We start from the raw sequence: 24,790 nt of genomic DNA, 5'->3' as shown, positions 1-24,790 counted from the left end.
ATGCCCGATTACGCGGCCCCCTGACGGGCTTTTCCGCGCGTGCACAGACACCCAGTGAACACATCCTGTAATCTGCGGAACCTGGTTGGCGGCGCGTTTGGAACAAGATTTTCTCCGAGAATAAGGCCTCTGCTGCGGGGCGATGCTTTCGCCATATGTGGGGAAGTGGATTCGTATCTGGCTTGCGCTGTTACCGGGTACTCAGCCTTTGTGTAGACTAGGAAGAAAATGACAAGGAGCGATGAGCGTACGTGTGCAGGGCTACATACGCGTATGGCGAAGGCGTAGACGATGGGGAATTACGATCGAGCGATGAGTATAAGAATGGGGCATACGAGATCTGTTTCGTTTCATCAGCAGCCTGTTCTTAGCATCGGCTTCTATCTTACCTTCATTCGGCAAACAGTCTTTCGTTCTTTGACTCTATTTGACACTCCGTCTTCACCTCTTGTTCAAGATGCATCTCCTCTCCAAAGTCGCCATCGCCAGTCTAGCCTCCGTTGCCCTCGCCCACCCCGGCGAAGTCCACAAGCACAATCACGCCGCCGAGTTCGAGAAGCGCATGTTCAAAGACCATGCGCGCCGTGGCCTCGCCGCCTGCGCAGAGAAGCTCCAAGCCCGCGGCGGCATCATGGAACGCGCAGCCGCCCGCCGCGCCGAACTCGTCTCCAAGCATCGCAAGGCGCGGGGCCTCGAGGTTCGTGACGCCGAAACTGTTCTTAACACTTCGCATCTTTCCACCGAGAATTACACGCCCAATACTCCCGAGAACGTCATCTTCGCCAGCAACAAGACCTGCATCCTGAACCCGGAAGGTGAGACGGGGCCATACTGGATCAAAGGAGAGCTCATTCGTGACAACGTCCGTGAAGACCAGCCCGGCGTACCCATCATCATCGAAGGCCAGTTCCTAGACGTTGAGACCTGCGAGCCGATTCCCGAGCTCTACTGGGACGTGTGGAACTGCAACTCCACGGGCGTGTACTCCGGGCTCGTCGCCAGCGGCAACGGCAACAGCGACGACCTATCCAACTACAACGCCACGTTCCTTCGCGGAATCCAGAAGAGCGATGCAGACGGCGTTGTGCGCTTCGAATCCGTTTTCCCGGGCCACTACTCCGGCCGCACGACGCACCACCACATGATCGCGCACTTGAACGCCACTGTGCTCCCGAACAACACGCTCACCGGCGGCACCGTCGCGCATGTCGGCCAGCTGTTCTGGGACCAGGACCTCATCGAGACCGTCGAAGCCACGTACCCGTACAACCAGAACAACATCAGTCTCACCACTAACTCTGAGGACCACGTCTTCTCGGCCGAAACCGAGGACTCCAATTCGGATCCTGTTTTCGAATACGTGTACTTGGGCAGCGACCTCCAGGATGGGCTTTTCGGATGGATTACGATCGGTGTGAACAAGAGTGCGACGTACGATCCGAACTACAGCTTTGTGTGGACTTCTGCGGGCAGCGTTGCGGAGTCCGGTGGGAGTGGCGGCACAGATGGTGCGGGATCTGGAAATGGAACTATGCCGACTGGTGCGATGCCCTCTGGGACGGCTGTTCCAAGCGGGATTCCCACTTAAACGACAGGCAGTGAAAAGGAACGAGTTGGTGGGATTTCTTGGTGGTGTGAAGTCTTTTCTTGATCATTAGGAACGGTTTGGGAACGCTCCTCGAGGCGCTTTGCTTTCCAGATTTCTCATTTTGGGAGAGTTTGTAAATAGGGATTTGGGATACTCCTAGAATAACATCGCTTTTGGTGTTCATCAAATGCCTTTATGGTGGAGTACCTAACTACAGTTTATAAGACTCACAGCGAGTAAATGAAGCAGAGGGAATACCGTTGAATATTACGTCATCAACTCCTCGTCATTGTCAGGCACCGCGATGTTCGTTCGACTTCATCCTTCTCCAATTCGACGTTTCGAGGACCAAATCAGGCAAACCAGTGAAGCTGTTAGCGTTCCGCTGTGGCTGCCTTCCGCTGCACGCCACCACAAGGCTGACCTATAAGCCAGCGACACATGCAACTCTAGGCATCAATGCATAATAGTTCAGCCTTATCAACGCCTGACGACTTACGACCTCTCTCCGTACCGAATTGTCCAAGAGAACAGTTGCTTCCCCTAACCAGATCCAAACATCCATCGAATCGAATCCTTTACCCACAATGCCGTCCAACAACTCCCATGAGCGGCGTTCTCCCACATCCCGCGCCGAAATCATCCTCTCCAACAAAGCAAACGTAGGACTCCTGCCAACCGCATGCCCCGTCGCCGAAACCGCCATTAGCGGTGCTTTATCCGCATCAGCCGGCATCGACATGACAGGCGGCCTGGTCAACTACATCGCCACTCGAGCCGCCAACGCGCAGCTCGACAAGATCCGGCGGCCCATGACCGACGCCCTGAAAGCGATGAAGCTAGACAGCGACACGCTCGCCATTCTCTCCGCGCGGATCGACAAGCTCGAGGCGTGGAATTGGTTGATGCAATGCTGGAAGCTAGATGCTCATAACGAGGATCCGGAAAGCGTGGTGCAGAACGGGATGCCCGTGCGGGAGGTCAAGGAAGTCAGCGTCAAAGTGTACGATCAGTTGAAGGAGGAACTTCCAGCGCTTAGAAAGAAGGTGCAGGGCTTCATCGACAGAGGCGGGAAAGCTAGGGAACGAGATGCCGAGACGTCGCAGTTGTGTGGCGAGTTTAACTCCCTGTCTGATAGATATAAGTTCCTCGAGGAAAACGTAGATGCAGTCATGGCCCTCCGCAGAAATGAGGAGACCGAAGTGTTTGCGGATGTAATGGAGGATTTGGCGCACACTTGCTCGAAGGTTGGGCCTTGCGATTGTATCGCTATCCAGATGAATAAGGATCCGAATGGGCCCCGCACAAGAAGGGTCGAGATCGCACCAGGTATTTGGGCGTGGGAGGGGTATTAAGCTGCTCATTCATATGGTGAGCGTGTAAGGGACTCCTATTCTTTATACGAAATCAAACACATCGCCCCTATCGCCAATCATCTTCCCAACTCTCTTGCTCCCCACAATTCTCTCCAGCTCCATCCTCTCCCATTTCGAAAACGCCACCCTAACATTCGCTTCAGCCCTACTAATCTCGCCTCTCTCCAGCGTCTTTCCAATGAATCCCACGACCTCATCGTAAAATCTCGGATTCTCAGGTACGCCGTAGAAGACCACCCTCTTCACGCCTCGGATATTATACCGATGAAAGTGATGCGCACGCCCCGTATACAGAAGCAGCGCATGCCGACCGCTCATGAAATGCGATCGTGCTTTGCGGACATCTGTGAGATCCGTGTATTCTGAGATGGAAGCGTAGGAGAAGTCGGACTCTACTAGCGAGTTTCGTATGCGCACGAAGTCGAGATATGAGGGAATGAAGACTAGGACGCCAATACCACCCTCTAGCGGTTTGGGCAGCCGGCTGATCTGCGGGAGGATGGTAGTGTTGAAGTACTTGAAGCGGGCATCTGGGTCGGTCAGATGGGAGGGAGAGGCAAAGCGGGAGAATGTCTGCTTGATGCTGTACGGGAGAGATTCGATGATGCCGGAGCTGTAGTCTGGAGTATACTTTAGACGCCCGGCGACATTGCGCATGTGCTTGCTGTAAAGGGTATTGATCTTTGGAGTGAGGTATGCGGAGAGGACGATTGTCTGCCGCACATAAGGCGCATGCCCGTCAAGATACCATGATCGCACTCGTGAGAAATCGCAGCCATGGGCATCTTTTGGTTGCAGATTGAGGTGCTCGAAAACGTACTCTGCGTGTTCCCAGTTCTGCATCAGCGTTGCATCGGCTTGCTCCATGACTACCAGCTCGATCGACGAGAGAAAATCATAATCTTTCTTCTTCGTGTCTCCGCCTTCGATAGCGCGCCGAAGACCCAGAGCAGATGCAAATATAATGTCCGAATTGTAGAAGGTGGAGTATAATTTTAGGGTCCTCCGCATCAGCTTGACGCCTATCCGAAACTCGTTCTCGTCGTTGCCTTCGAACAGCTCGCGGAAGTCGTCCGGCTTGTCCTCCGAAAACTTGCCTTCTGGCAAGGAGAAGCTGTCCAAGAAGCGCTTCTTGTTCTCCTGCTGCTCGAAGTCGTGGAGCTTTGTGATGGAATCGATGGCGCGCACACAGGCTTCCTTCGTCTCGAGGAGGAAGAGGACTTTGGGCCGCGTGAAGCCCTGGTCGCGGTATTCGGCGTCGTCATTGCCAGATGCTGCCAGCTTGGCGTTGTTCTTCAGCACCCGATCGCGGGTCTTCAGTATGTGGTTCAGCGCATGGAGACAGAACATGTGTCGGAGGCGGTCTGCGTTCTGAACTGTCCTTGCGCCGAACAGAAGGTCCTGATAGTCGAAGATGGAAGGAGCAATGGTTTGCTCGACGTCGTTGAACTGCCCAAGCACCTGCCGGGCGTTCTCGACGAGTCGTGGCTTCAGTCTGATATCCCTCGTGCTCTTCATCTTCCGTCTGTTCGGTGCCTTCTCTCCCGCGCTTAGGTATTGGAACATACATCTGCTACCACTCGGAGCATCCAACTTCTTATTCGTCCATTGATTCTCTGTTATGCCTCTTATCCGTATCGCTAACTCGTTCTCATCCGGGTTCTCGAAATGAGCCTCAAAGGGGCCTTGGACCTCTCCATTGTCTTCCTCAGCACTCTCCATAGTGTCTACTGCCGAGCCAGGCCCGTCCTGCTCCCGGTCATCGGCTGGTTCAGAGTCCTCTTCTTCATTCGTCTCGGATTCTATCTCTGCATCTACCTCTATATCGTCTTCGGGCTGGGGCACCGGGCCGTGGTGGAGCTTCCGTCGCTTCCTCCGTGGTTCGTCCTTGGCTGCGTTCGGTTTCTGGCGCGACGCGAACGACTGTAGTAGTATGTGGTACGCTTTCGAGATCGGCTGCGCGTCTTCGTCTTCTTCGTTTTCTTCTGAGGATCCGTCGCTGACCTCAGATTCTTGTTCCGGCTCAGGAGCATTGGATATATCTTCACTGTACGCATTCAGTATCACCATCGCTCACACATCGGTCTATTCTTACCCATCCGCAACTCGCTCTTCCACTCGCGCAGAAAGGAATCCGTTTTTTCTTCCGCCTCTTCCGCCTCTTCCTCCTCTTGCACCTCTCGCTCCACCCCTTCCTCTTGCTCTTCCGCGAAAAGCTCCACGTCCTCGAAACGGCGCCATATTGTGCCAATTATCGTCAGTGGTCAAGTCTCCTCGCCGCCAGAAAAGATATCTCGGAGTGGCCCGAGCGCCTAAATTTTCGCTAGATCCGCACGCGCCAAGATTTTGCGGACAATATCGAAAACTGCCCCGCAGCACATTCCGCCCTCAACACCAACACGTCCGTTCTGCAAGAAGACAAAGCCTGTTCGGAAGGCAGCCTCACTATGGCCGACAAAGACACCTTCCTCCACCTGGCGCGCCCGCTCGGCCCTGCTCCCATCGGCGCCCAACCTTCCACCGCCCCAGTCAGCGTAGTCATACAGCCACAGGTGCGCAAAGCATTCAGTATTCTATCTGGGATACCGAGGCCTAATTTGATATTCACAGGCCATATTCTCGATCCTCGATCATGCGCTCCGCCGCCCCTCCGACCAAGACCGCGTCATCGGCACCCTCCTGGGCACCCGCAGCGAAGACGGCACCGAAGTCGAGATCCGCAACTGCTATGCCGTCCCGCACACCGAGACCGCCGAACAAGTCGAAGTCGACATGGACTATCAGAAGCAGATGCTTGCCCTGCACCTGCGCGCGAACCCTAGAGAAGTGCTCGTAGGCTGGTACGCGACGAGCAGCGAGCTCAACACTTTCTCTGCGCTTATTCAGAACTTCTACGGCCAGCAGGGCGACGGAACCTGGCCGCATCCAGCGGTACATCTGACGGTGTCGACAGTGCCGGGCCAGGAGATCGAGTCGCGGACATATATTTCGGCGCCGATTGGTGTTACGGCGGAGCGAGCAGCGGATTCGTGCCTGTTTATTCCGGTGCCGCATGAGCTCAAGTATGGCGAGGCAGAAAAGTCAGGGCTGGAACTTATTTCTTCGGCCAAGGACCGGGAGGACAGGTCTCAACCCATCATCACGGACCTGGAAGCGCTGGAGCGCGCCGTTGAGCACGTGTTGGATATGCTCGAGCGCGTCTCAAACTACGTTAACAATGTCCTGGACGAGGAGGCAGAGCCGTCATCTGCACTAGGCCAGTTCCTGATGAACGCTCTGAGTCTGGCGCCGAAGGTTGACCCTTCAGACATTGAGCGCGACTTGTACGTCCGAATTCCTTCACTTTGCACTCCGAGGCTAACTTCACCAGCAACAACCACATTCAAGACGTCCTCGTAGTCTCCTACCTCGCCAACACCATCCGCACGCAGATCGACCTCTCCAACCGTCTCGCAACCGCAGCACTCACCCTCGGCACCGGCGACGCGCTCACAGGCGAAGGCGGCCAACGCGACGGCGACAGGCAACAAGGAGGACGAGGAGGACGAGGGGGTGGTGGCAGAGGCAGGCAGCAGAGACAACAGGAAGCATGAGAACATACTTAACAGCTGGCGAGCGGTTTTGCGTGTGGAGTCTCGATTCTGCATTATAACTATAAACTGGGCCCGGGAAAAGGAGAAGGTGTCGGTCGGAGTCTTGGGCTGACGAGTGGCGGCCGATGAGCGGGGAAACCCAGCAGGAATAGTGGGAGGGGCGATGACACACGCCCGAGGACCCGGTCAATATCGCCAAACGAGATGCGCGGAATGATTGTATGAATACCGCAGGCTTGCAATGCACTGCGTAAAGCTATAGAGCACTCTTAGAGCTCAATGAATTCAAAAGCCGCAAAGGACCTTTCTTGGATATGTGACTGGGGGTATATTATATTAGGCATGCTACCATGCCAGTCTGCAAACGCCATAATATACTTTGTGAATCCTCAACGCCTGGAAATGCAAGCGAAGTGCGGCTACCCTTTGTTGCACAAACTCCGCAAGATCGCAAGGCCTTGGCCCGCTCTGAGATGGGCACCGCAATTGGAGGGGTGTCTCTCTCCTGGTATAGGGGTCGCCATAACAGATGCCAAAGCCGAGCCGTGGAAGGTTCGAAGTGCGCATCCATGCGCATATGCTCGAAGGCGTTCGGAGGCTGTCGTGAGAGGCCGCATTCGCCGTAAAAAAGCGCGCATGCGTTCGCACCGAGCCAGACTCTCATCCACTCCGCACCGTACTCGCATCGTCCCTCTCCCCCTTCCTCCTCTTACTCGCCTTCTTCCTCGCCTTCTCTTCCCCCTCCCTCTTCTCCTCCTCCCCACCCTTACCCTTCCCTCCCTCCTCAGCGCCCCCACCACCCTCCCCCTCGCCCCTCACCACCGCCCCCTCATCCGTATCAAATGCCTTCCGCTTCCGCTTGAGCTCCTTATCCGTCTCCAGCATCTCGCTCACGCGCCCCAGCTTCGCCGTATCCCGGCGCAGCATGAACTTAAAGTCGTCGAGCTTTATCTTCTGGCGCCGCGCGTGGTGCGCGACCGCCGCGGCTTCGTGGCACGTTTCGATGATGTAGTCCGTGATTATCTCGTCCAGCGTGCGGATCGTCTCGGGCAGCGGCGGGATGCAGTCGCCGTAGGCGACGAGGAAGGCGGTTAGGTCTGAGGCGGGGAATTGCGCGCCTTTGGTGCGGAGGCGCATGCGGGGTTCGGTCATTGTGGGTGGGAGAGTTGGGGGGTTTGGGGATGCGGTGCGGGCTTCGGTATGAGCGCCGCGGAGACGCGAGGCGTGGTGTGGCAGGGTCGACTCTCCTTTGTCGCGCCTAGCTTGCTAGCGGGGCGAGCTTGCGGTAGCAAGTTGCGATGGAGGCGAGCGAGTCGAGTTGCGGTTGGTGTTCGAGGTCGAGTTCGAGGTAAACCTTATGTGCAAAGGTAAGAGCGAGAAGCTCACGATGACGATCACCAGCCGCGCACGGACACTTTCCGGCGTGAATGATTTTCCACATCCCGACACCTCCAACTGTCCACAGCGTCGCTTTCACCTTATACCTCTCTACCTCTGCTCTCCTCCGCTTTCACCTACTCACTCTCCTACTATACAACCCCTCCACCCTCCGACCGCAGTCCACCCAACCCAACCCTAACAAAATGGCAAGCCCCTCTCCCCGTCCCCAAGCTCCCCACACACTAACCCACCCCCCGCAGACCGCACTCTTCAACTTCCAATCCCTGCTCCTCGTAATCCTGCTCACGATCTGCACGTCGACATACGCGCACTACGTGTTCCCGGGGATCATGGACCGCAACAAGGACAGCTACTACATGGCGCCGTTCTGGAAGAGCGCGCGGGTGGGCGAGCGGCTGAGTCCGTATGTGAGCCTGGCGTGCGTGGTTATGGCGGTACGTAACACGTCTGAATTGTAATGTTGGGCTGGGAGGGAAGGGGAAGGGGAATGGATTGGGCTAATGTATGGAGTAGGTTGTTGAGTTTATGGGCTAGGAGCTCTGATCTAATGGTGTGTGGAGTGGAGTGCGTGGGAATGGGGATGATTGGTTGCGGATGAGAAGGCATCGGGCATGGTCGGGTTCGGGTTTATTCAAGCATGGTGTTAAGGAAGCATGCAATGCGTTGAGGAGTCCGGGCGTCGGGGATCTGGGCGGGCTGGCAAGCAGCTGTGATATCGAATGAATCGCAAATCCTATCCCCCGTCACTCAAGGAGCATGTGAGCGTGATGATTCCTTTCACCCTCAAGGAACCTCAACCCAAAAAGCACCTCACACATCACGGGCACCATCACGCCAGTACCAGCTCAAGTTCCATGATATCCAAGAATTCAATCCATCGCTAGCATTAAAAATATATACAAAGCAGGCACTCCGCCTGCGTTTTTGATCCCTCCCTACAAAGCGTTCTCTACGCTCTTCCGCGTATCCGTCTACCCCCGCATATCCAAGCCATACACACAATAATACACAGACGTACCCAGCGCCTAGAGAACACCCGTTCAGGCGCACACGAGAGAAGAGATTCCAGACACATTTCGATATGGTGATGAGACAGGAGAGAGAAAAGGACTCGCATAGGTAGAAAACCTGCGCAGTCCCAGCCAGCAGACCGCCCAATCCATTGCTGGCACCATGTATACCCCCCGAAAAGCAAGTGCCGTCCGCCGAGGTGTGTGAGAGGAAAAGAAAGAAAAGAGGCGGATAATTCTATTGCACAGAGATGGGTAGAAGAGAGAGAGAAGGAAACAGGAAAGCAAAAACACAATCTTTTCAGAAAGGACAGAGAGCCCGACTCAACTTGCTCGCCATCTAATGCTTGCGACTCCCCTCTCCCTTCCGGAAGCAGCAGCTGTCCAGGCCCTTCCGCGATCCCGTGCGCTCCGCGACACCCTCGATATCGCTGGCATCCTCGACGACAACATCATCGTTCATGATAATGTCCGGCTGGCTGCGCGCGTCGTATCCGTCCTCGTCGTCATCGTCGTCATGATCGCTCACTAAGCCAGGGTTAGACTCAACTGTGTTCGGGCTGAGGTCTACCGGAGAGTCTGGCATGTGATGACCGCCTCGGCGAAGCGAACCGTCTGGAAACGAGAGCGGGAGGCGCGCGTGACCACCAGAGTGACCCTTCTGGCTGCCTGGCCGTGCTGACGGAGCTTTGCTTGCAGGTGCAGCATTTGGCGCGCTTGCGGGAAGACGCACTAGCTGCGATGGCTTGGCTGCAACCGGTGTCTGGACGGCGCTAGTGTCCGCGACATCGTCATCCGAAGTCTCCATGGCATCAAGATCAACCTTTGTTCGCGCGGTGTCGACTAGTCCCTTCAGGTCTCCCTCAAAACCGCGCTTCTGAAGTAGAGCATTCAGGTGTGGAGTTAATTTCGATCCCGAGAAATGCGCTTTTGCCGCTTGCGCCTTTGGTTTGGCCTCGTCACGTGGCTTGCTGAAATCGCGATGCACGTCCTTGGCCAACTCCGGAGGATTCGCACGAACAAGCGGGTGGATGAATCCTGGAGTGGTAGGTGCCGGGAACGTGACCGCTGGAGTCGTTGCGGGCGTGGCTGTCGGTTCGGTTGCCGTGACCGGGTTTCCAACCTCGTTGACATCCACAGGAACGCCGCAAGCGATGGCTGCCTGGTCGTGGCTCTTGTAGACGTGGCCGTGCTTGATACGACAGTGGTTGAGGAATCCTTGCGTATTGGAGAAATTGCTGTGACCGCACGGCGCGCAGTAGAGCCTTACCCACTGTCCGTCCGTAGACCGCTTGTGTAGCAAGGGATCAATCTTCGGTGCTGGTGCTGGGTTTTCACCCAGAGCCTGGAGCTTCAACGTTCCAGTCGAAGTTCGAGACGTGCGCGCTTTGCCTGTTGAGCCGAACTCAGCAAAACTGCCACGCGTCGTCCGGCCTTCACCAATACCAAAGTAGCCTTGAGCCTGCTGCGCAAGCGCCCGTTCCGACATGGAGTCGAACTTCGGATCCGAGATCAACCACTTGGCGTAGTGGCGAGTGTACGGACCGTCTGTGACTCCCCACGGCGCGGCGTACTGTGGTGCCGTGTAGCCGGAGGGCGGTTGCAGAGCAGCTCCCACGCCACCGCTAACATTTTGAGAGAGACCGCCGGTGCCGGGAAAGGGAATCAGCGAGCAACGCCTCAGCTGCTCCAGCGAAACTTGACACTTTGCCAGCTCTTGCTCGATCAGGCGCAGTTCGTTGTGCTTGAGCAGAATTTCGTAGTTGATCTGGGCCTCGATGGCTTGCTGAAGTGCGCTCAATCCCGTCCCCATGGCAGATGTAGTTGCGTCGGCAGAAGCCTCGGATTTGGCAACTGGTTTCTGCGACTTTGATGCCTTGCTCTTGCTCGCGCCTTCTCTTCTCGAGGGCTGCGCCTTCGGACGCGACTCCAGAACTTCGGCAGGCGCAGGTTTCGGCGCACTTCCTCGAGATTCCGCGGAGTCCAAGGGCTCAGTGACTACCCCGTCCACAACGTTCATGCGGTCGGCGCTCCCGTTTGCGATCACTGCTGGCTTCACTTCCCCGTGCGCGTCCTTCCACTTTTTCACTACATGCGCAGGCTGCGGCGACGCCGGCTCGGGGCTGTCGGTCCTCTTGCGCTTGATCCTATTCATGAAAGAGGGGATCTCGACGACGGGCAGCGGTCTTGACTTGTGCAGCGCCGCCTTTTCCATGATTTTGTCGCCGGGCGACTCCGTACTCCAAGGGAGGCGGAACATGGACTGCATGGTGGTGAAAGTGGAAGTGGAAGCCTAGCACGAACAGCGGTCATCTGTCGTGGCAAAGGTCGGGCGCATCGAGTAACGGAGGAATACGCGGCGGAATGACGTCGCAGCGGAGTTATGGGCTCAGCAGCGCGCGCAACGGCGATTAAGGGCGCGAAAAGAGCAGAATATTACAACAGATAGGGGTATAACGAGTGCGCGAAGGAGTGGAAGAAGAGAAAGGGCAGAGCGGGTGACGTGGTTGGGAATTAGGCGCTGCAAGGTGTCGCAACGATGGGCCGAGCAGGACGAGATAAGGGAGAAACGGAGGCAGCAGCGCAAAATACAGGGCGTGAAATCGTGAATACAGGAGAGACGGGCGTGCAGCAGGCGTGCAGCGCAAGAAACAGCCGTTGCGAGGCGTAGTGGTGGAGAGAAAGTGGGCGGTGGGTGATGGGCGGATGATGTTGTGATGAGGACGGGCGGCGGGCGATGAGGATGAGGGTCGGGGGCAGCGCACCTTCCTGAGAGCTGCGACCCGGCGCGGCGGCACAGCGCCCTAGCCCGAATTAGCCTCGAATCTCAGCGCATGGGGCAGCGGCGGCCGGGGTGTCTGGAGGCGTGCAGCACCCCGTTATGTCATGCAATTAGGAATTCTCGAAAGGCAGCGGAATGCAGCCCTTGGCGCCTTCGCACCTTCGCACCGAGCCACAGCAGCGCCAACATCGCGATGCGCTCTTTATGACTGCGCTGTGCAACCGAAATGTCCCGCCCGCCCGCCTTTGTCCCTCGCGTTAACGTTGGCGGCGCATCCTCGACCCCCTGGCCGTCGCCTCGCCGCGGCGCCGCAACGCCCGCAAACCCTCTCGACGACAAGCCAAACCCGTCTCACGACTGTCATGTTACGCCTGGAGTGGTTTTGGGGAAGACACCCCCTTCGAAACTGCATACCAAACACCCCCAGGGCGACGTATCAGCGTGCAGACCCGCCCACGCACTCGCTGTTGTGGAGGGCTGCCGGGGCCGGGGCCAAGCGGCCTATGTTCCACCAGTTTCTGGCTCGGCGCTCGGCTGCAGTTGACCACGCAAGCCACTTGCGCCGCCTGAAACATCACGAAGCTCAACACCATGATGGCTCGTTTGTATACAGTCACGTGACGAGAAGTGCGTCGAATGCTGTAGACTGCGCCAGTAGATTCCAGAACGGTGAATGACGTAGTAGTGATTCATGTCTATTATAGCCGACTTGATGACAGCCCGGGGAAGAGAAGAGAAGAGAAGAGAAGTGAAGCAAAGAGATGATATCTAGTCCCATGAAGCAGCCTGCACCCTGCGGCCTACCGTATCCAAAGCCTGTCGAGCCCGCGCGAAACCGTTAAACTCCTCCCAGATGCCACAATAGTATGCACAGATCGCGTGTGATTACACTCTCATAGTCAGAACAGGAAATGTGTCTTCCCATGGTTGCGCGCCCTTCCGATAGGCCCGCAACGTTTCATTGGCCGCGTCTACGGGCTGCTGCCTCCAGGACGCGGTATGCCGCTAGTAAACGACGTCGAGCTTGGCGATGCCGGTGTGAGTAGCGGGCTAGGCTCCCTGTGAACGTTTTCGTCGGATACATCTTTCTTCAGTGGCGACTCTGCCAGAGTCATCTTCTTCATGCCCTTGCTCGGCGGGGCGTTGATGTTCATCCGCGTACTCGGACCCATCGCCAGGTTTTTGAACGGGCAGGTGCCAACGGGCGAGTCTTCGATCTCACTCTCGCTCTCGCTGCCGTCGTGCAAGATCTTCTTCCCGTGCAGGTAGCCCTCTGGCTCGATTTCCGGCACCAGACGCTCTTCGGCGAATTCGTCGCCGTCTCGCACGTACCACTTCGCGAAGAGGTCGTTCTGGATCCAGATGACCTTTGATAAAGCCTTGACGAGGCCGATCTTGCGCTCCATTTTCAGGCGCGGGTGTGACAGGATGGCTTCGGTGAGGACGTCTTGGATGAAGGAGAGGGTGACTCCGATGTGCACATATTCGACGTGCAGAGGGTGAGCACGGCCCTGGCCAACATGCATCATGCCGACTTTGTCTAGGTACTCCCAGAATTCCATCTTGCTCGGGTCGCTACAGAGCTTCGTAAGATAGCCTTGATTCACCGTCAGCGTAGGGATCGAGAGCCAGAGCACGATAACCAACCTCGAAGGAACATCTTCCGGTGAAGAATCTGGGGCGAGTTCTCGGTCAGGTTCGGGTCTACTGGTCCCTCGTACGACGTCGACCGCGTCTCGAATGCGCGCGCCGTGATGTCATATTGCAACAGCTTCTTGTATACGATGTTGACGATGGCGGGGATCAGCGCTCGAATGTACTTCGCTCCGGAGATGAGGGCTTCGATATCGCCTACGCAGTGTTAGCGGGCTATATCCAGTCTGGGCGCAAGGGAAGCGTCATACGTGAGCTGAAGTCAAGGAAGGAGTGGAGGTACTGGATCCGGCTCTCGAGGTTGGTGTAGAGGTCCCTCCGGTCAATGTGCTGCATCGGTCGTCGGTCGAATGGAGCCATTGTGCAGATTCTAGTCTAAACAAGTTGATGGGTGGAAAATTGGATATTCGTAAATGCGAGGATCCGAGAGTGCAGCTTCAGTCGGCCAGGCAAATAGAGGAGAACGTTCAGGGCGGAAGAGTTACGACGCCATTGCCGGCTGGGAGCCATTTATGAAGGTAGCGCTCCCTCGCGGTTGAGCTTCCATGGTCGGCGCGCTCCGCACAAGCAATCGGGCAAAGGTGGTGGTGTTGTGGTGCGTCGTGAGATGAGAATGGCGTGAGATCCGTTTGATGGCCGAGTCGTACCACCGCCATCAAGATGCGGCGGCAGGTAGACTGCCAAGCCGCTTGCCGGGATGGCGCCCTCGCACTTGCATCGGCAATCGATGGATTTCAGATGTTGCCCTAATCGGCAGTTTGAGTCCTTCTCAATCTCATGCCCTTTACTGCCATGATTCCTCAACCCCCGCATACGAGAGCCATCTGACGCGATCATTCTCACTGACTATACACCACTCATACCAGAATAATCTCATCCCAACTAGAGTCGGGACCTCCAGCGAGTCGCCATGGCTGGGACAAGCCGTTTATTACCAATCAAGCACGCTCCCACGAGGTCATTTCGTGGTTGAGGGCAGGTTCCGTGGAAGAAAGATACACTGTAGAGTTCTCCATTTTCTTTTCGCTTGCTATATCGCATGGGAGGATTGTCTTCCAAACAAGCCCTCGAGCCTCAGAGCAGCCCTGGAGCAGCCCGGAGTTATCGGAGTTACTAACTCCTCCCGCGCGCGAGCTACCTAGGTCGCAACTCACATAACCTGTACAGCTGTCGCAGAGCAACTCTGCCGCATCACAGGTAAAAGCCCCTCATTAGCCGTGCTGCAGAAGCTGCTGGATACGGCTGTCTGAGTTTGGGCGTTCCTGACCCCGCAGCTAACACGATGATGACTAGCCATAAGAGGCTTAGCGTTTCTTTTCAGCCAATCGATTTCCGACGTCTTGTCGATCTGCCAAGTTATTCATCATCGGGATCGGGCTTCTCCTGTTTCCTCTCTCTCCTCACCAACTCAATCTCCATAGTCCACATCTCCGGGTCAATTATGCCTTTCAATCCATCGTCATCCCTATCAAAATAGAGCGCCCATTCCCTAGGACCATATCTGACTGCCATGAACCCTTCCCAGCCCTCCAAAGTGACCCTCTTGTCCATCTTGGTAACATCCCAAGGGCCTATGATATGAGGCTCTGATTCCGCGCGATCCCCGTATTTGACCTCGTGAGTATCTCGATCGACGTATATCCAGTTCAATTGTGGGGGCTCGTCTGAGATCGTAGAGACAAAGCCTTCTCCCTTCCGACCCCAGTTTTGATCTGGATATGGGAGGAAATAACCCGCGAAAGGGTGGTCCTCGGGGCGACCGTCTGGATATTCGACCGACGACATTGCGAGATACAACTACGAAGACATTATCGCCCATCACGCTTCCGAATGGGTGGACCGCTCGCTGAGAGTTTGGAGGAATGCCGCACCTTGTTATCACTTAGTACTACTTCACACCCATCCACCTCTCTTCCGGCCCTCGACGCAGTCGAACAGTTCACGACGAGTTTCGTTTTCAAGCCCCTATGCTTTTCCTTGGCGCTCTGTTTTTGGCCCTGACGGACTGCTTCGGTGGTCCCTATAATTGCGGGACAGGCAGCAATCGCAGTGAGAATGCCTAATACCATAATATCTGGCGGATGAAGAGAAGCGCTTGTACCGGAATGCAGTAGCACCTCGCTCGGTGCTCGATTTCAGCGAGGATGGTTGGATGGTTTGTGAGGGAGAACCTGTTGAGTCCTTGGAAAAAGCAGAACTGCGGGGGCATACGAATTCTTAAGAAATTCAGCCCATCAGCTGGCCACGCAATGACGTCAACTATTACGACCAAACAAGTTCCGTCTACCGAGAACAGTCAGACTTTGGAGCGCCTTTGATTCTGAAACATGTCGCTATACGGAACTGGTGTTCATAGGGCCGGCGGCCTGGGCCGACCCCGTCATTTTCAGCTGTGCTGCCAAAGCGCCCACCATCATCGCTTGAGCTTTATCCTGTTTCTGGACGCAAGTCGGGCTCTTAGTTTGCGGGGATCGACGACTACTTGCAAAATAAGCCAGATCTATACCAGATTCCTTGATCTCGTGTGGGGTTAAGCATGAGCTATCCAAGTAACCAAGTAACCATAGGGTTCCGTCATTCTCGGCTTGGTCTCCAGCTCTTAGACGAACTATAAAATAAGGGTCTGCATTGGCTCAAGCTCATCCCATATTCCTTCATCTTCCATCAGTCAATCGACTATCTCATCCAACCGACCACCCTACGAAGCATATAGCAGACAGAATCGGCCATATTCATGTCTCAAAAGTAAGTAGCACCCCACGCGTCCTAGATCTAGCTTATTGCGTGTATTTGGGCTGACACTCTTTCCTCAGCGCCACTACCGACTACCCAGTCGAGGCAACAACATCCGAAAGCTCCCCCAACTCAATGGTTGGGCGCAAGAAGCCAAAGAAGCTGGGCCAGGGCCAACTTCAAAAAGCCCCTCCACCAGAGTTCTACCAAGACGACGAGGATGACGAGGGCGCCATGTCCGAACCTGCTCCCCTGCCGCCTGCAAGGAGGAGCGGAGGCCGCCGAATGGTGCCGGTGCACCAGTCTCGCATCTCGGACCGACCAGCGAAAGTCGGCGAGAAGGACAGCAGCCTGAAGATCAAGATCGAGTTGGACCTGGAAGTTGAGGTAGAGATTTACGCTCGAGTGAAGGGTGATGTGACTATTGGGCTGATGTAGCGGGCTTTTTTTAGGTCGAGATCTACGCGCGAGTCAAGGGAGATGTGACGATAGGTTTATTGTAAGATGTGAGTCGTACATCTTCCATCGGCACGAAGTAGTAATTCATTTTTACAGTACTACCTGAACATGGCTCTTGAGGAGCATGAAGTGCGCTGTCTTCGCCTGCCGCCTGCCGAGCCCTCGAGCAGCCATCCAGATCTTTCAAAAGTAGGCCAAGTGTGTAATAGGGACTAAGAGAGTTTGGAGGCGTATCTATTTCATATCTCATGCGAGGTCCACGGGGCGACGTTATCTTTGACCAAACGATGATAGCTACAGAAGTAGACAGCAATTTTAGCTCTGTTAAGGCGCCTGCCGGGATGGCTGCATAGATATCCAGTCGATGAATTTCAGAGGTTTCCCTAACCAGCAATTGAGAACGTGATATCTAATTTTGGCGCTCCATGCTCGGAGGAGCTATATGTGCTCGAGCCCCAGCATACACGGGATGGTCCAGGGCAAGAACTCAAACCAGAAATATCTCGTCCCACATCGAGTCGGGAGCCTCAGGATATTCCTGTTGCAGGGGAATCATCCAATCGTTGCCCAGGAAGCACGCTCCCACAAGACGAAACAAGTTAGTGGAACGGCCATCGCCCAGTGCAGATTCTAAGAACGGTCTGAGCATGAACCCAAAGCCATGCGGTGTGCTACTCATCCCTCGCGGCCGGAAGACAACGTCACCAGGCTCAAATTCGGGCGGAGCAATGCCCGGGATCACCGCGTCGCCGACCTTGATACAGAACATTTGATACCCATCTAGAACCTTGTTTACCTCGTGGTGGAGGTCGGCTCTCGTGTAAGCAAGATTTGACGTGGTCGTGGTGTGGTACCCGAGGTCGTACAGAAGAGCGAGTCGGAGCAGTTCAAACGGGCTCTTCTCATCCGCAATGGTCATTACTGCACGAGTATTTCCAAAGATACGATCGAAATCAATCCTCGTGCAGCGGTAAAAGAGTAGAGTGTCGTGTATCGCCACCAGCAACATGTTAGAGAGGAGTCCCGGCCACGTATAGGAGGCTGGGGGAAGTTCTGTAATGACGGGTTGCGGGCCTCCACAGATTGGTGCGAGCATCACGGTGAGCTGGGATGTAATAGAAGTGTCTTGCGCTTGACTAGCAGACGTGGGATATTGATTTAGCACTTCCGGGAATTCGATTTTACGAAGTAGGCCCTTCATCCGGAGGCCAATACGACTTCCCACAGATACAACGCATGGAGCGTACTTCTGCCGGTCTTGGAGCGAAGTGGCAGAGAATCGATTCCGAGCGAGCCTTTCCTTGTTCCAGGCCGGGACCCATGAAGGCCAAGCGGGATCTTGCTGGCCGAGATTGCCGAAGGCAATGGCGTGAGCGAGAAGGTCATAAATCGATCCGACTTCGACGACAGCGGCGGCAAACACCGTATATGTCCAGGTCCAGTCATTCGAATAATCCACGGGGCAACATAGAAAGGGATCTAAGAGGGCTCGGGAATCTCGGGAGACGATGCTGTACAACGAGAAGAGCCGATCACGATTGTCCACGCATTGGCTGGAATGGCACTGGAAGAGCAAGTCCAGAACACTTTGCGTTCCGGGCCGTAAGCTAACAGCGTTCTCGAGGGCATGAACGGCTTCCAGGGGAAGAATGTCGTTCCTCTTGGAGAAAAACGCGTGCAGTACGTCCACGCTTTCTCGCACCCAGTTCCAGGATAGTTTATGGCGCCCGCAATGGATCGTGACGACGTGGCTCAGCGCTACCTCCTGGATCACCCATCGCCGGCGGAACCAAGGGCGTGCTAGGAAGGACGCAAAAAGGGTCGTTTTGTTGTACAAGATGCCGTTCTCCTCCGTCGAGTCTAGAGGAGCAGTGCTGAGTCCTTCTAACAGCGTAGTGTCCAGGGCATCGGCGTCTCTCGCCGCGAGCACCATTTCTTTGAGAATGGAAAATACCATGGGGATATGGTCTTCTTCCTTCGCATCACCCAACCAGACATGCACCTTGTCGGCAAGGCTGAAAATGATGCCCATGTTGCGAACCTGCTTCTCCTTCTCTTTCACATCCCCTTGATTGATGCAGAGGGCGTCGATCCATAGATGCCGAGATTTGAAGGCCTTGCGCAAGTGGCGGAGTAGTGAGTCGACATTTTTCGTTATCGGGAGGTCGTGGCCGTCGCACTCCAGCAGAAGGGAGCAACCCAACGACCCCCAGCAGTAGGAAACCGCCTCAAACGATAGAGGGAGCGCGTCATCCGTTTGCCGGATCGAGCATCTCAGTAGGCGCCCCACGAGAGGGTCGGCGAAGTGCGGTGCTGGGTCCAAAAGAAGGATACGTATCTCCTTCTCTGCATCGAGCTGCTGGTACTGGTAAGGTTTCTGGGTCGTCATGTGGTACTGTCCAGTAGCGAAGGGACCGATGACGGGGCCAATCGAAGAGCCGAATAATGCTATGGGGATAATTACTATGTTCACATGCGGCGTTCGTGCGTTGCTTGAGCGGCAATGCTTCTGCGTGCGGCGGGGCAATTCGAGCCACCTGTGGCTGAGCTGCAGGGAGCTTGCGTGATGGCCTCGGTAATGCACCCTCTGCTCACGAGCAAAGTGATCAAGGTTGATATAACTGGTGGAACATGTCATGGGACTGGTACGAGGTAGTCTGTACCCCGCATAACAGTAGGTATCCGCATTCGCGTCGCCTTTCCCTATAATAGTAGGTAGCATTTGCAACTATACATTGTCCATAACTGTTGGAGGAAATTCTCCGTTTTTCCAGCAACGCGTCCCACTCTTAATCTGGAAAACGGACATCTGGACGGATTGGATAAAGATGATAACAAAACAGGCCAGACACTACGCGGCTTATAAGTCTACGACGTGCGAGCTTCTCAGCGATGAATTCGAAACGCTCACAGGGGGTGCCCGTATTACCGTCCCTCTACTGAAAGGAATTAGACATGTCCTTACGAGCAAGCGTACTTGCTCTAGGCCTTGTTGCCACGGGGTCCATTGTTGCCGCTGGGCCATGTGACTTATACTCCTCCGGCGGCACGCCCTGCGTTGCCGCGCACAGCACCACTCGCGCCCTGTACAGCGCCTATAGCGGCTCACTCTACCAGGTGAGACGCGGCTCCGACAATACCACAACCACCATCACGCCGCTGTCCGCCGGCGGTGTTGCCAATGCCGCCGCACAGGACTCCTTCTGCGCCAGCACGACCTGCCTCATCACCATCATTTACGACCAGTCCGGCCGCGGTAATCACCTCACCCAGGCTCCGCCCGGCGGCTTCAGGGGCCCGGAATCCAACGGCTACGACAACCTGGCCAGTGCGATTGGCGCACCGGTCACGCTGAACGGTCAGAAGGCGTATGGCGTCTTCGTCTCGCCCGGCACGGGCTACCGCAACAACGCCGCCAGTGGAACAGCTACAGGCGACGCGGCGGAGGGCATGTACGCGATCCTCGACGGGACCCACTACAACGGTGGCTGCTGCTTCGACTACGGCAACGCCGAGACCAGTAGCCTGGATACGGGCAACGGCCACATGGAGGCCATCTACTTTGGCGACAACACCGTCTGGGGCACTGGCTCCGGCAGCGGCCCTTGGATCATGGCCGATCTCGAGAACGGCCTGTTCTCCGGCATCAGCGCTGGCAACAACGCTGGCGACCCGTCCATCTCCTCCCGGTTCGTCACTGCGGTCGTCAAGGGGGGGCCGAATCAGTGGGCGATCCGCGGCGCCAACGCTGCATCCGGCTCGCTGTCGACGTACTATAATGGCGCGCGCCCAAGCCCGTCTGGGTATAACCCGATGAGTAAAGAGGGCGCGATCATTCTCGGCATCGGCGGCGACAACAGCGTCGGCGCCCAGGGCACCTTCTACGAGGGCGTGATGACCTCCGGCTACCCGTCCGACGCCACCGAGAACTCGGTGCAGGCCAACATCGTAGCCGCAGGATATGCCACCATATCGTTGACCAGCGGCCCGGCCCTCAGCGTCGGTTCATCGATCTCGCTCCGTGCCACCACAGCCGGCTACACGACCCGCTACCTTGCACACACCGGCGCCACCATGAACACCCAGGTCGTCTCGTCGTCCAGCAGCACCGCCCTCAAGCAACAGGCCAGCTGGACGGTTCGCGCCGGCCTTGGCAACAGCGCCTGCTTCTCGTTCGAGTCCCGGGACACCGCCGGCAGCTACATCCGGCATTACAACTTCGAGCTCCAGCTCAACGCCAACGACGGCACGAAGCAGTTCCACGAAGACGCCACGTTCTGCCCGCAAGCCGGCCTCAACGGCCAGGGCAACGCGATTCGATCCTGGAGCTATCCTACCCGCTATTTCCGCCACTACAACAACGTGGCCTACGCCGCGAGCAACGGCGGCGTTCACACGTTCGACGCTGCCGCCTCGTTCAACGACGACGTGAGCTGGGTGATTAGCACGGGCTTCGCTTGAGCTTTATTCTGCAAGGCCTAAAGCCAGGGACGATAAATTACGCTAAGAAAATAAGACACTGTGTAGCTCACCTAATCTCGTGACATTTCTTGATTATAAAAGACGTGGTAAACTACCGTCCCAAAAAGCATAGCCATGTAGATTTGTGGCACAGATAGACAAGAGGCTCGGTAGCAGCGTGATAGCGAAGAAGAGGTAGTGGTGCACTACGGGACGATCGCGTCGGGAAATCAGGTATTAAGCACGCGCGTACGCACGCGGGAAGAGGTGAGCAATGAACTCGGCAGCAAACCTCTGCTCTGAGATAGAGGCAGCGGGCCTGATGGACAGCTTTCCGCGCCTTATTATCCGCGGTCTCCGCGACTACGCCGATTCGCACTAGAACAAGACGTAGCAGTGCCTTCGAGGACCGATGAGATTGCGACCTCAGGAAGCGGATGCAGTGGCTGTTGCCAGGCCCGGCCGCATAGCTGTGGAAACAGCTTCTCTTTGAATGGCGGGATGCTATGATTCTGAGCAGATCAACGGCGACGCTTGAACAGGCAGAGCTAGAACAGCTTACGGATTTCAACGAGACCAAGCCCAGCCTAATATATTGCACCACCTCCTACAAAGGACCTAAGGTTCGGATTAGCGGGAGGTTGTAGTTACAGGGTACAGCTTTAGGGCGTATGAAAGCGGAGACTTTAAGGTTTTCCGGACTTTGATTCCTAGACTAGGTTGGAGGGGTTCGTGACAAGCTAAGCGAAGACATTTATTGGTGATGGGAAGTTAACGGAGACATCTTACTCTGGCGCGGTATATGCACACACCACCGAATGGTTGTAATGCGCTTGCGGTGGAGGCAGTAGCGCTGCTAGGCTCAACCCTAGCTCTTAGAAGTCTAGGCTTATCGTCGATCGCTAATTTGACGAGGCAATTCACCACCCATAGTTAGAGTGGATTGGTTGTGGGTACCTCAGCGGCTGCGTTCAGCGCCGCCGTGCGACTGAATCGGTCGGAGGGAGGGGCGTCGAGCGTGGTATCTAAGACATCGCTCAGCGTGACGATGGCCAGGGTCAATCCCGAGGTCTTCATGAGATTATACAGGTGACGGTGGATTTGATGCCTTGTTCGAAGCTTTCGGGAAAAGTAGAACTTAGTAAGCATGAGAAATTAGTAGTAGAATAAATGAGGATAGTCAGGACAGACTTACTACAATATGTGTAGTGTAAAATAACGTTCGTGCGGCATTTACATAGACCCGCGTTAGGTGCACAGGGGACCGGTGAGCTGAAGCTAGACCAGAGGGAAAACGAGCGACGGCGGGAGGAATAAAAACGGCATGGGAAGTTTAGTCTGCTTAGTCAGCAATGCCCATATAGCGTTGCACGGATAACGGATATAACATTTCCCGAAAACCCAAATGTGCCAGTGTTAGCATAGATACCTCCGTTCTTGGAAACATTGGTGGCAATATTTAGAGGTCTACAAGAGAGGAAGAATGTCTTCCTAGACAGTAGCGACGATGGCGCATCGCCCTCCGCAAGGCGCGATGACGTAATCAGTGTCTATCTTCTTTTGCCATGTTTTCTACATCTGCTTTTAAAGTTCTTTCGAAGGCGTTTCGTTCCCCGAATCAGTATGGCTCATTGGCGTATGTCCCGCTTATTCCGAACTACAAATCTCCAGCTACCGAGCCTTTGCAAAAGGTCAGTTACTCAACGCTCGGCAATCGCGTTTCATTCTCCACAGAACACGCCTTCATGCATGTAGTAATGATTCCTAGGCATACGCCGCCGATCCAAAAGGTCATCCCACTAGACTATCGGGATTCCGGCATCAGACTAGTTGTTGATTGGTGGTACATTTCTCGTATTCATTATCAGAATCCTACAGGAGCCTTGGGAGGCTTGGAATCCTTGGCGACTCGTAGTACTCAAGAAGCATCCCAAGCCCGATATAAACGTTATCTTCACAGGTACCTATACGATAATGCGAGAAAACGGCAACGACGATGTGGAGACGAGCCCGCCCCCGCCGTACGTTGAAAATGCGGAGAAAGACCCCAGGCATGCGCCCGAAGAGTCGGCTCAGAGCAGAGAGTCACGGGTATGGTGGCGGAGGAAGCTGTGCTGGATTCTGTTATTGGCGGTAGTGGGGTTAGTCCTCTTCGCAATCATCTTTGGCGCCGTTTTTGGTGTGAAGAAGTCGCGGTCCAGGTCAGTGCATGATTCATGGAACGTAGGCATGATGAACTAAAAGAGCGCATAGAGAATCTGAGAGTGTTGGGACCTCAATCGGAACCTCAACCTTGGGTCCTACTCCCACCCCTTCGCCGTCGGCTTCAGCATCTCCGTCAGCTCCGTCATCGCAATTACCTACCCTTGAGCCCCAAGGAACAAGAGTCCCTCGAGACCTTGGTGCAACCGCCGGATCTCCCTTCTCGTTGCTCGTCTGGGATCTTCGCGCAGAGGGCAAGCTTTGGAGAAGAGAGTACGCAGGTGACTGGCAGGAGTACGTCGGCCGTCAGTTCCTGGTTGCGCCTGTAGCCATTGCCACGAGTGAAAGCACGCAAACAGCTTTCTCCGTCGACGCGGTCAGCGGCCGTGTTGTCTTCATGTACTTCAACGACGGCCACTGGGATTACGACAACTGGCACGAGCTCGAGATGGAATGCTGCACTCAGTTCTGGACCCGCCCGGCCGTGGTCTCCAGAGCAGCAGGCAAGATTGATGTCTTCAATGTGGATTCGGAGGGAAATGTATGGACGGTGTCGTATGACGGTTCTTCATGGAGCGAGTGGACACAACTCGGCACTGGTTTCCTTTCCAACGGCGATCTGTCGGCAGCGTCGTGGGGAGAGGACAGGATCGATGTCTTCGGCACCAGTTCGAACACTATCTTACACAAGTCCTGGTCAGCTGACTCAGGCTGGGCCGACGAGTGGGAGAACCTCAGTGAGGTGTTCTTAGGCGGATATTGCAGAGGCGAAGACACGTCGTCGCCGCTGGCTGTGTCGTGGCGTACGGCACAGGGCGACGGCGTCATCGATGTTGTTGTCAATTGCGGCAGTACTTTTCACAGACTGTTCAGCAATGGCGCCTGGAGTGACTGGACTATTTTCTGGGCTAGCCACGAGGGCGGCGAGTTCCCCGACACGCAGAGTCTGGTCCGTGGGGATGGCGTGGATGGCCGGCCGTTCGCGCACATTATTTCGCGAGGGACTGATGATTGTATTCACTACAATGCGTTCAATGGTACGGGATGGGGCAGTTGGAAGTATTTGTGGTGTACTGAGCGAGACGTTCTTGAAGGGTACGCAACGGAGTTCATGCCTACGGTTGCTGTCGATGGTGGGGATGGGACTGTTCAATTGGTGGCGCGAGATATGGAGGAAGGGCTTATTCGGTATGAAGTGCATGGAACTGTAGACGATGGGAGCACGTGGTCGAGCGAGGACTGGGAGGAGTTAGGAAAGGGAGGGTGAGCTTGGAGTGTTTCGTGGTGCCATGTCCACCGACAGCTAACCTAATGATATACTATACGCCTAATATATCTACTCTGGTAGTGTGTGCGCACTTGCCTAGGCACCGAATAAGGGAGAACTATACTATCATAATCTCAGTGACGTTCAAAGTGTTGCAGCTTTCCTCCTGGTAGTCATAACTCGCAGGGAAGCACATGCTTATAATGCGGAAAGCTGGCATCTCCGAAACTTTGTTCTGGGCTGGGCGGAGCAGGAGGTGGGCGGG

General features: G+C 55.5%; 13 protein-coding genes across 13 annotated transcripts; 7 read left to right on the top strand and 6 right to left on the bottom strand.

Annotated features, from left to right (window-relative positions):
• The first annotated feature begins 248 nt into the window (after positions 1 to 248).
• BU26DRAFT_513001 (aromatic compound dioxygenase) lies at positions 249 to 1,848 on the top strand. The gene has a single exon (XM_033827524.1). It carries the CDS (start codon positions 458 to 460, stop codon positions 1,586 to 1,588), a length of 1,131 nt encoding a protein of 376 aa, XP_033691143.1. The 5' UTR covers positions 249 to 457; the 3' UTR covers positions 1,589 to 1,848.
• Positions 1,849 to 2,095: 247 nt separating this feature from the next.
• BU26DRAFT_513000 (uncharacterized protein) lies at positions 2,096 to 3,005 on the top strand. The gene has a single exon (XM_033827523.1). It carries the CDS (start codon positions 2,176 to 2,178, stop codon positions 2,941 to 2,943), a length of 768 nt encoding a protein of 255 aa, XP_033691142.1. The 5' UTR covers positions 2,096 to 2,175; the 3' UTR covers positions 2,944 to 3,005.
• On the bottom strand, positions 2,756 to 5,213 carry BU26DRAFT_472173 (U3 small nucleolar RNA-associated protein 25). Its single transcript, XM_033825413.1, has 2 exons — positions 5,060 to 5,213; positions 2,756 to 5,011 (listed from the first exon to the last, which is right to left on the bottom strand). The coding sequence occupies exons 1-2, from the start codon at positions 5,203 to 5,205 to the stop codon at positions 2,986 to 2,988; spliced, it is 2,172 nt and encodes a 723-aa protein (XP_033691141.1). The 5' UTR covers positions 5,206 to 5,213; the 3' UTR covers positions 2,756 to 2,985.
• A 129-nt stretch (positions 5,214 to 5,342) lies between these two features.
• BU26DRAFT_545554 (eukaryotic translation initiation factor 3 subunit F) lies at positions 5,343 to 6,879 on the top strand. The gene is made up of 3 exons (XM_033831791.1): positions 5,343 to 5,516; positions 5,575 to 6,287; positions 6,335 to 6,879. Exons 1-3 carry the CDS (start codon positions 5,412 to 5,414, stop codon positions 6,555 to 6,557), a joined length of 1,041 nt encoding a protein of 346 aa, XP_033691140.1. The 5' UTR covers positions 5,343 to 5,411; the 3' UTR covers positions 6,558 to 6,879.
• A 494-nt stretch (positions 6,880 to 7,373) lies between these two features.
• On the bottom strand, positions 7,374 to 7,709 carry BU26DRAFT_399025 (transcription initiation factor IID, 18 kDa subunit; the record flags this gene model as incomplete). The annotated part of the gene is made up of 1 exon (XM_033822773.1): positions 7,374 to 7,709. A coding segment is annotated over one exon (336 nt), but the record flags the coding sequence as incomplete, so codon positions are not given.
• A 198-nt stretch (positions 7,710 to 7,907) lies between these two features.
• On the top strand, positions 7,908 to 8,700 carry BU26DRAFT_512997 (DUF1242-domain-containing protein). Its single transcript, XM_033827522.1, has 3 exons — positions 7,908 to 8,143; positions 8,198 to 8,392; positions 8,472 to 8,700. Exons 1-3 carry the CDS (start codon positions 8,141 to 8,143, stop codon positions 8,490 to 8,492), a joined length of 219 nt encoding a protein of 72 aa, XP_033691138.1. The 5' UTR covers positions 7,908 to 8,140; the 3' UTR covers positions 8,493 to 8,700.
• Positions 8,701 to 9,191: 491 nt separating this feature from the next.
• BU26DRAFT_14764 (uncharacterized protein) lies at positions 9,192 to 11,519 on the bottom strand. The gene has a single exon (XM_033819922.1). The coding sequence runs from the start codon at positions 11,235 to 11,237 to the stop codon at positions 9,309 to 9,311; it is 1,929 nt and encodes a 642-aa protein (XP_033691137.1). The 5' UTR covers positions 11,238 to 11,519; the 3' UTR covers positions 9,192 to 9,308.
• An 898-nt stretch (positions 11,520 to 12,417) lies between these two features.
• BU26DRAFT_512995 (uncharacterized protein) lies at positions 12,418 to 13,875 on the bottom strand. Its single transcript, XM_033827521.1, has 3 exons — positions 13,655 to 13,875; positions 13,398 to 13,601; positions 12,418 to 13,347 (listed from the first exon to the last, which is right to left on the bottom strand). The coding sequence occupies exons 1-3, from the start codon at positions 13,761 to 13,763 to the stop codon at positions 12,722 to 12,724; spliced, it is 939 nt and encodes a 312-aa protein (XP_033691136.1). The 5' UTR covers positions 13,764 to 13,875; the 3' UTR covers positions 12,418 to 12,721.
• A 582-nt stretch (positions 13,876 to 14,457) lies between these two features.
• On the bottom strand, positions 14,458 to 15,547 carry BU26DRAFT_512994 (uncharacterized protein). The gene has a single exon (XM_033827520.1). It carries the CDS (start codon positions 15,186 to 15,188, stop codon positions 14,760 to 14,762), a length of 429 nt encoding a protein of 142 aa, XP_033691135.1. The 5' UTR covers positions 15,189 to 15,547; the 3' UTR covers positions 14,458 to 14,759.
• Positions 15,548 to 16,137: 590 nt separating this feature from the next.
• BU26DRAFT_557605 (uncharacterized protein) lies at positions 16,138 to 16,574 on the top strand (the record flags this gene model as incomplete). Its single annotated transcript, XM_033832477.1, has 2 exons — positions 16,138 to 16,148; positions 16,217 to 16,574. The coding sequence occupies 2 exons, from the start codon at positions 16,138 to 16,140 to the stop codon at positions 16,572 to 16,574; spliced, it is 369 nt and encodes a 122-aa protein (XP_033691134.1).
• A 129-nt stretch (positions 16,575 to 16,703) lies between these two features.
• BU26DRAFT_512992 (HET-domain-containing protein) lies at positions 16,704 to 19,073 on the bottom strand. Its single transcript, XM_033827519.1, has one exon. It carries the CDS (start codon positions 18,982 to 18,984, stop codon positions 17,083 to 17,085), a length of 1,902 nt encoding a protein of 633 aa, XP_033691133.1. The 5' UTR covers positions 18,985 to 19,073; the 3' UTR covers positions 16,704 to 17,082.
• A 477-nt stretch (positions 19,074 to 19,550) lies between these two features.
• On the top strand, positions 19,551 to 21,080 carry BU26DRAFT_536413 (carbohydrate-binding module family 42 protein; the record flags this gene model as incomplete). The annotated part of the gene is made up of 1 exon (XM_033831349.1): positions 19,551 to 21,080. The coding sequence occupies one exon, from the start codon at positions 19,551 to 19,553 to the stop codon at positions 21,054 to 21,056; it is 1,506 nt and encodes a 501-aa protein (XP_033691132.1). The 3' UTR covers positions 21,057 to 21,080.
• A 1,494-nt stretch (positions 21,081 to 22,574) lies between these two features.
• Positions 22,575 to 24,630, top strand: BU26DRAFT_598886 (uncharacterized protein). Its single transcript, XM_033835063.1, has 3 exons — positions 22,575 to 22,747; positions 22,825 to 23,257; positions 23,310 to 24,630. Exons 2-3 carry the CDS (start codon positions 23,031 to 23,033, stop codon positions 24,523 to 24,525), a joined length of 1,443 nt encoding a protein of 480 aa, XP_033691131.1. The 5' UTR covers positions 22,575 to 22,747; positions 22,825 to 23,030; the 3' UTR covers positions 24,526 to 24,630.
• Positions 24,631 to 24,790: the final 160 nt, after the last annotated feature.

Source organism: Trematosphaeria pertusa (genome assembly GCF_010094035.1).
Source record: "Trematosphaeria pertusa strain CBS 122368 unplaced genomic scaffold BU26scaffold_1, whole genome shotgun sequence".
NCBI lineage: Eukaryota > Fungi > Ascomycota > Dothideomycetes > Pleosporales > Trematosphaeriaceae > Trematosphaeria > Trematosphaeria pertusa.
The sequence above is the reverse complement of the archived record's forward strand: the minus strand, read 5'-3'. Positions and strand labels throughout refer to the sequence as shown.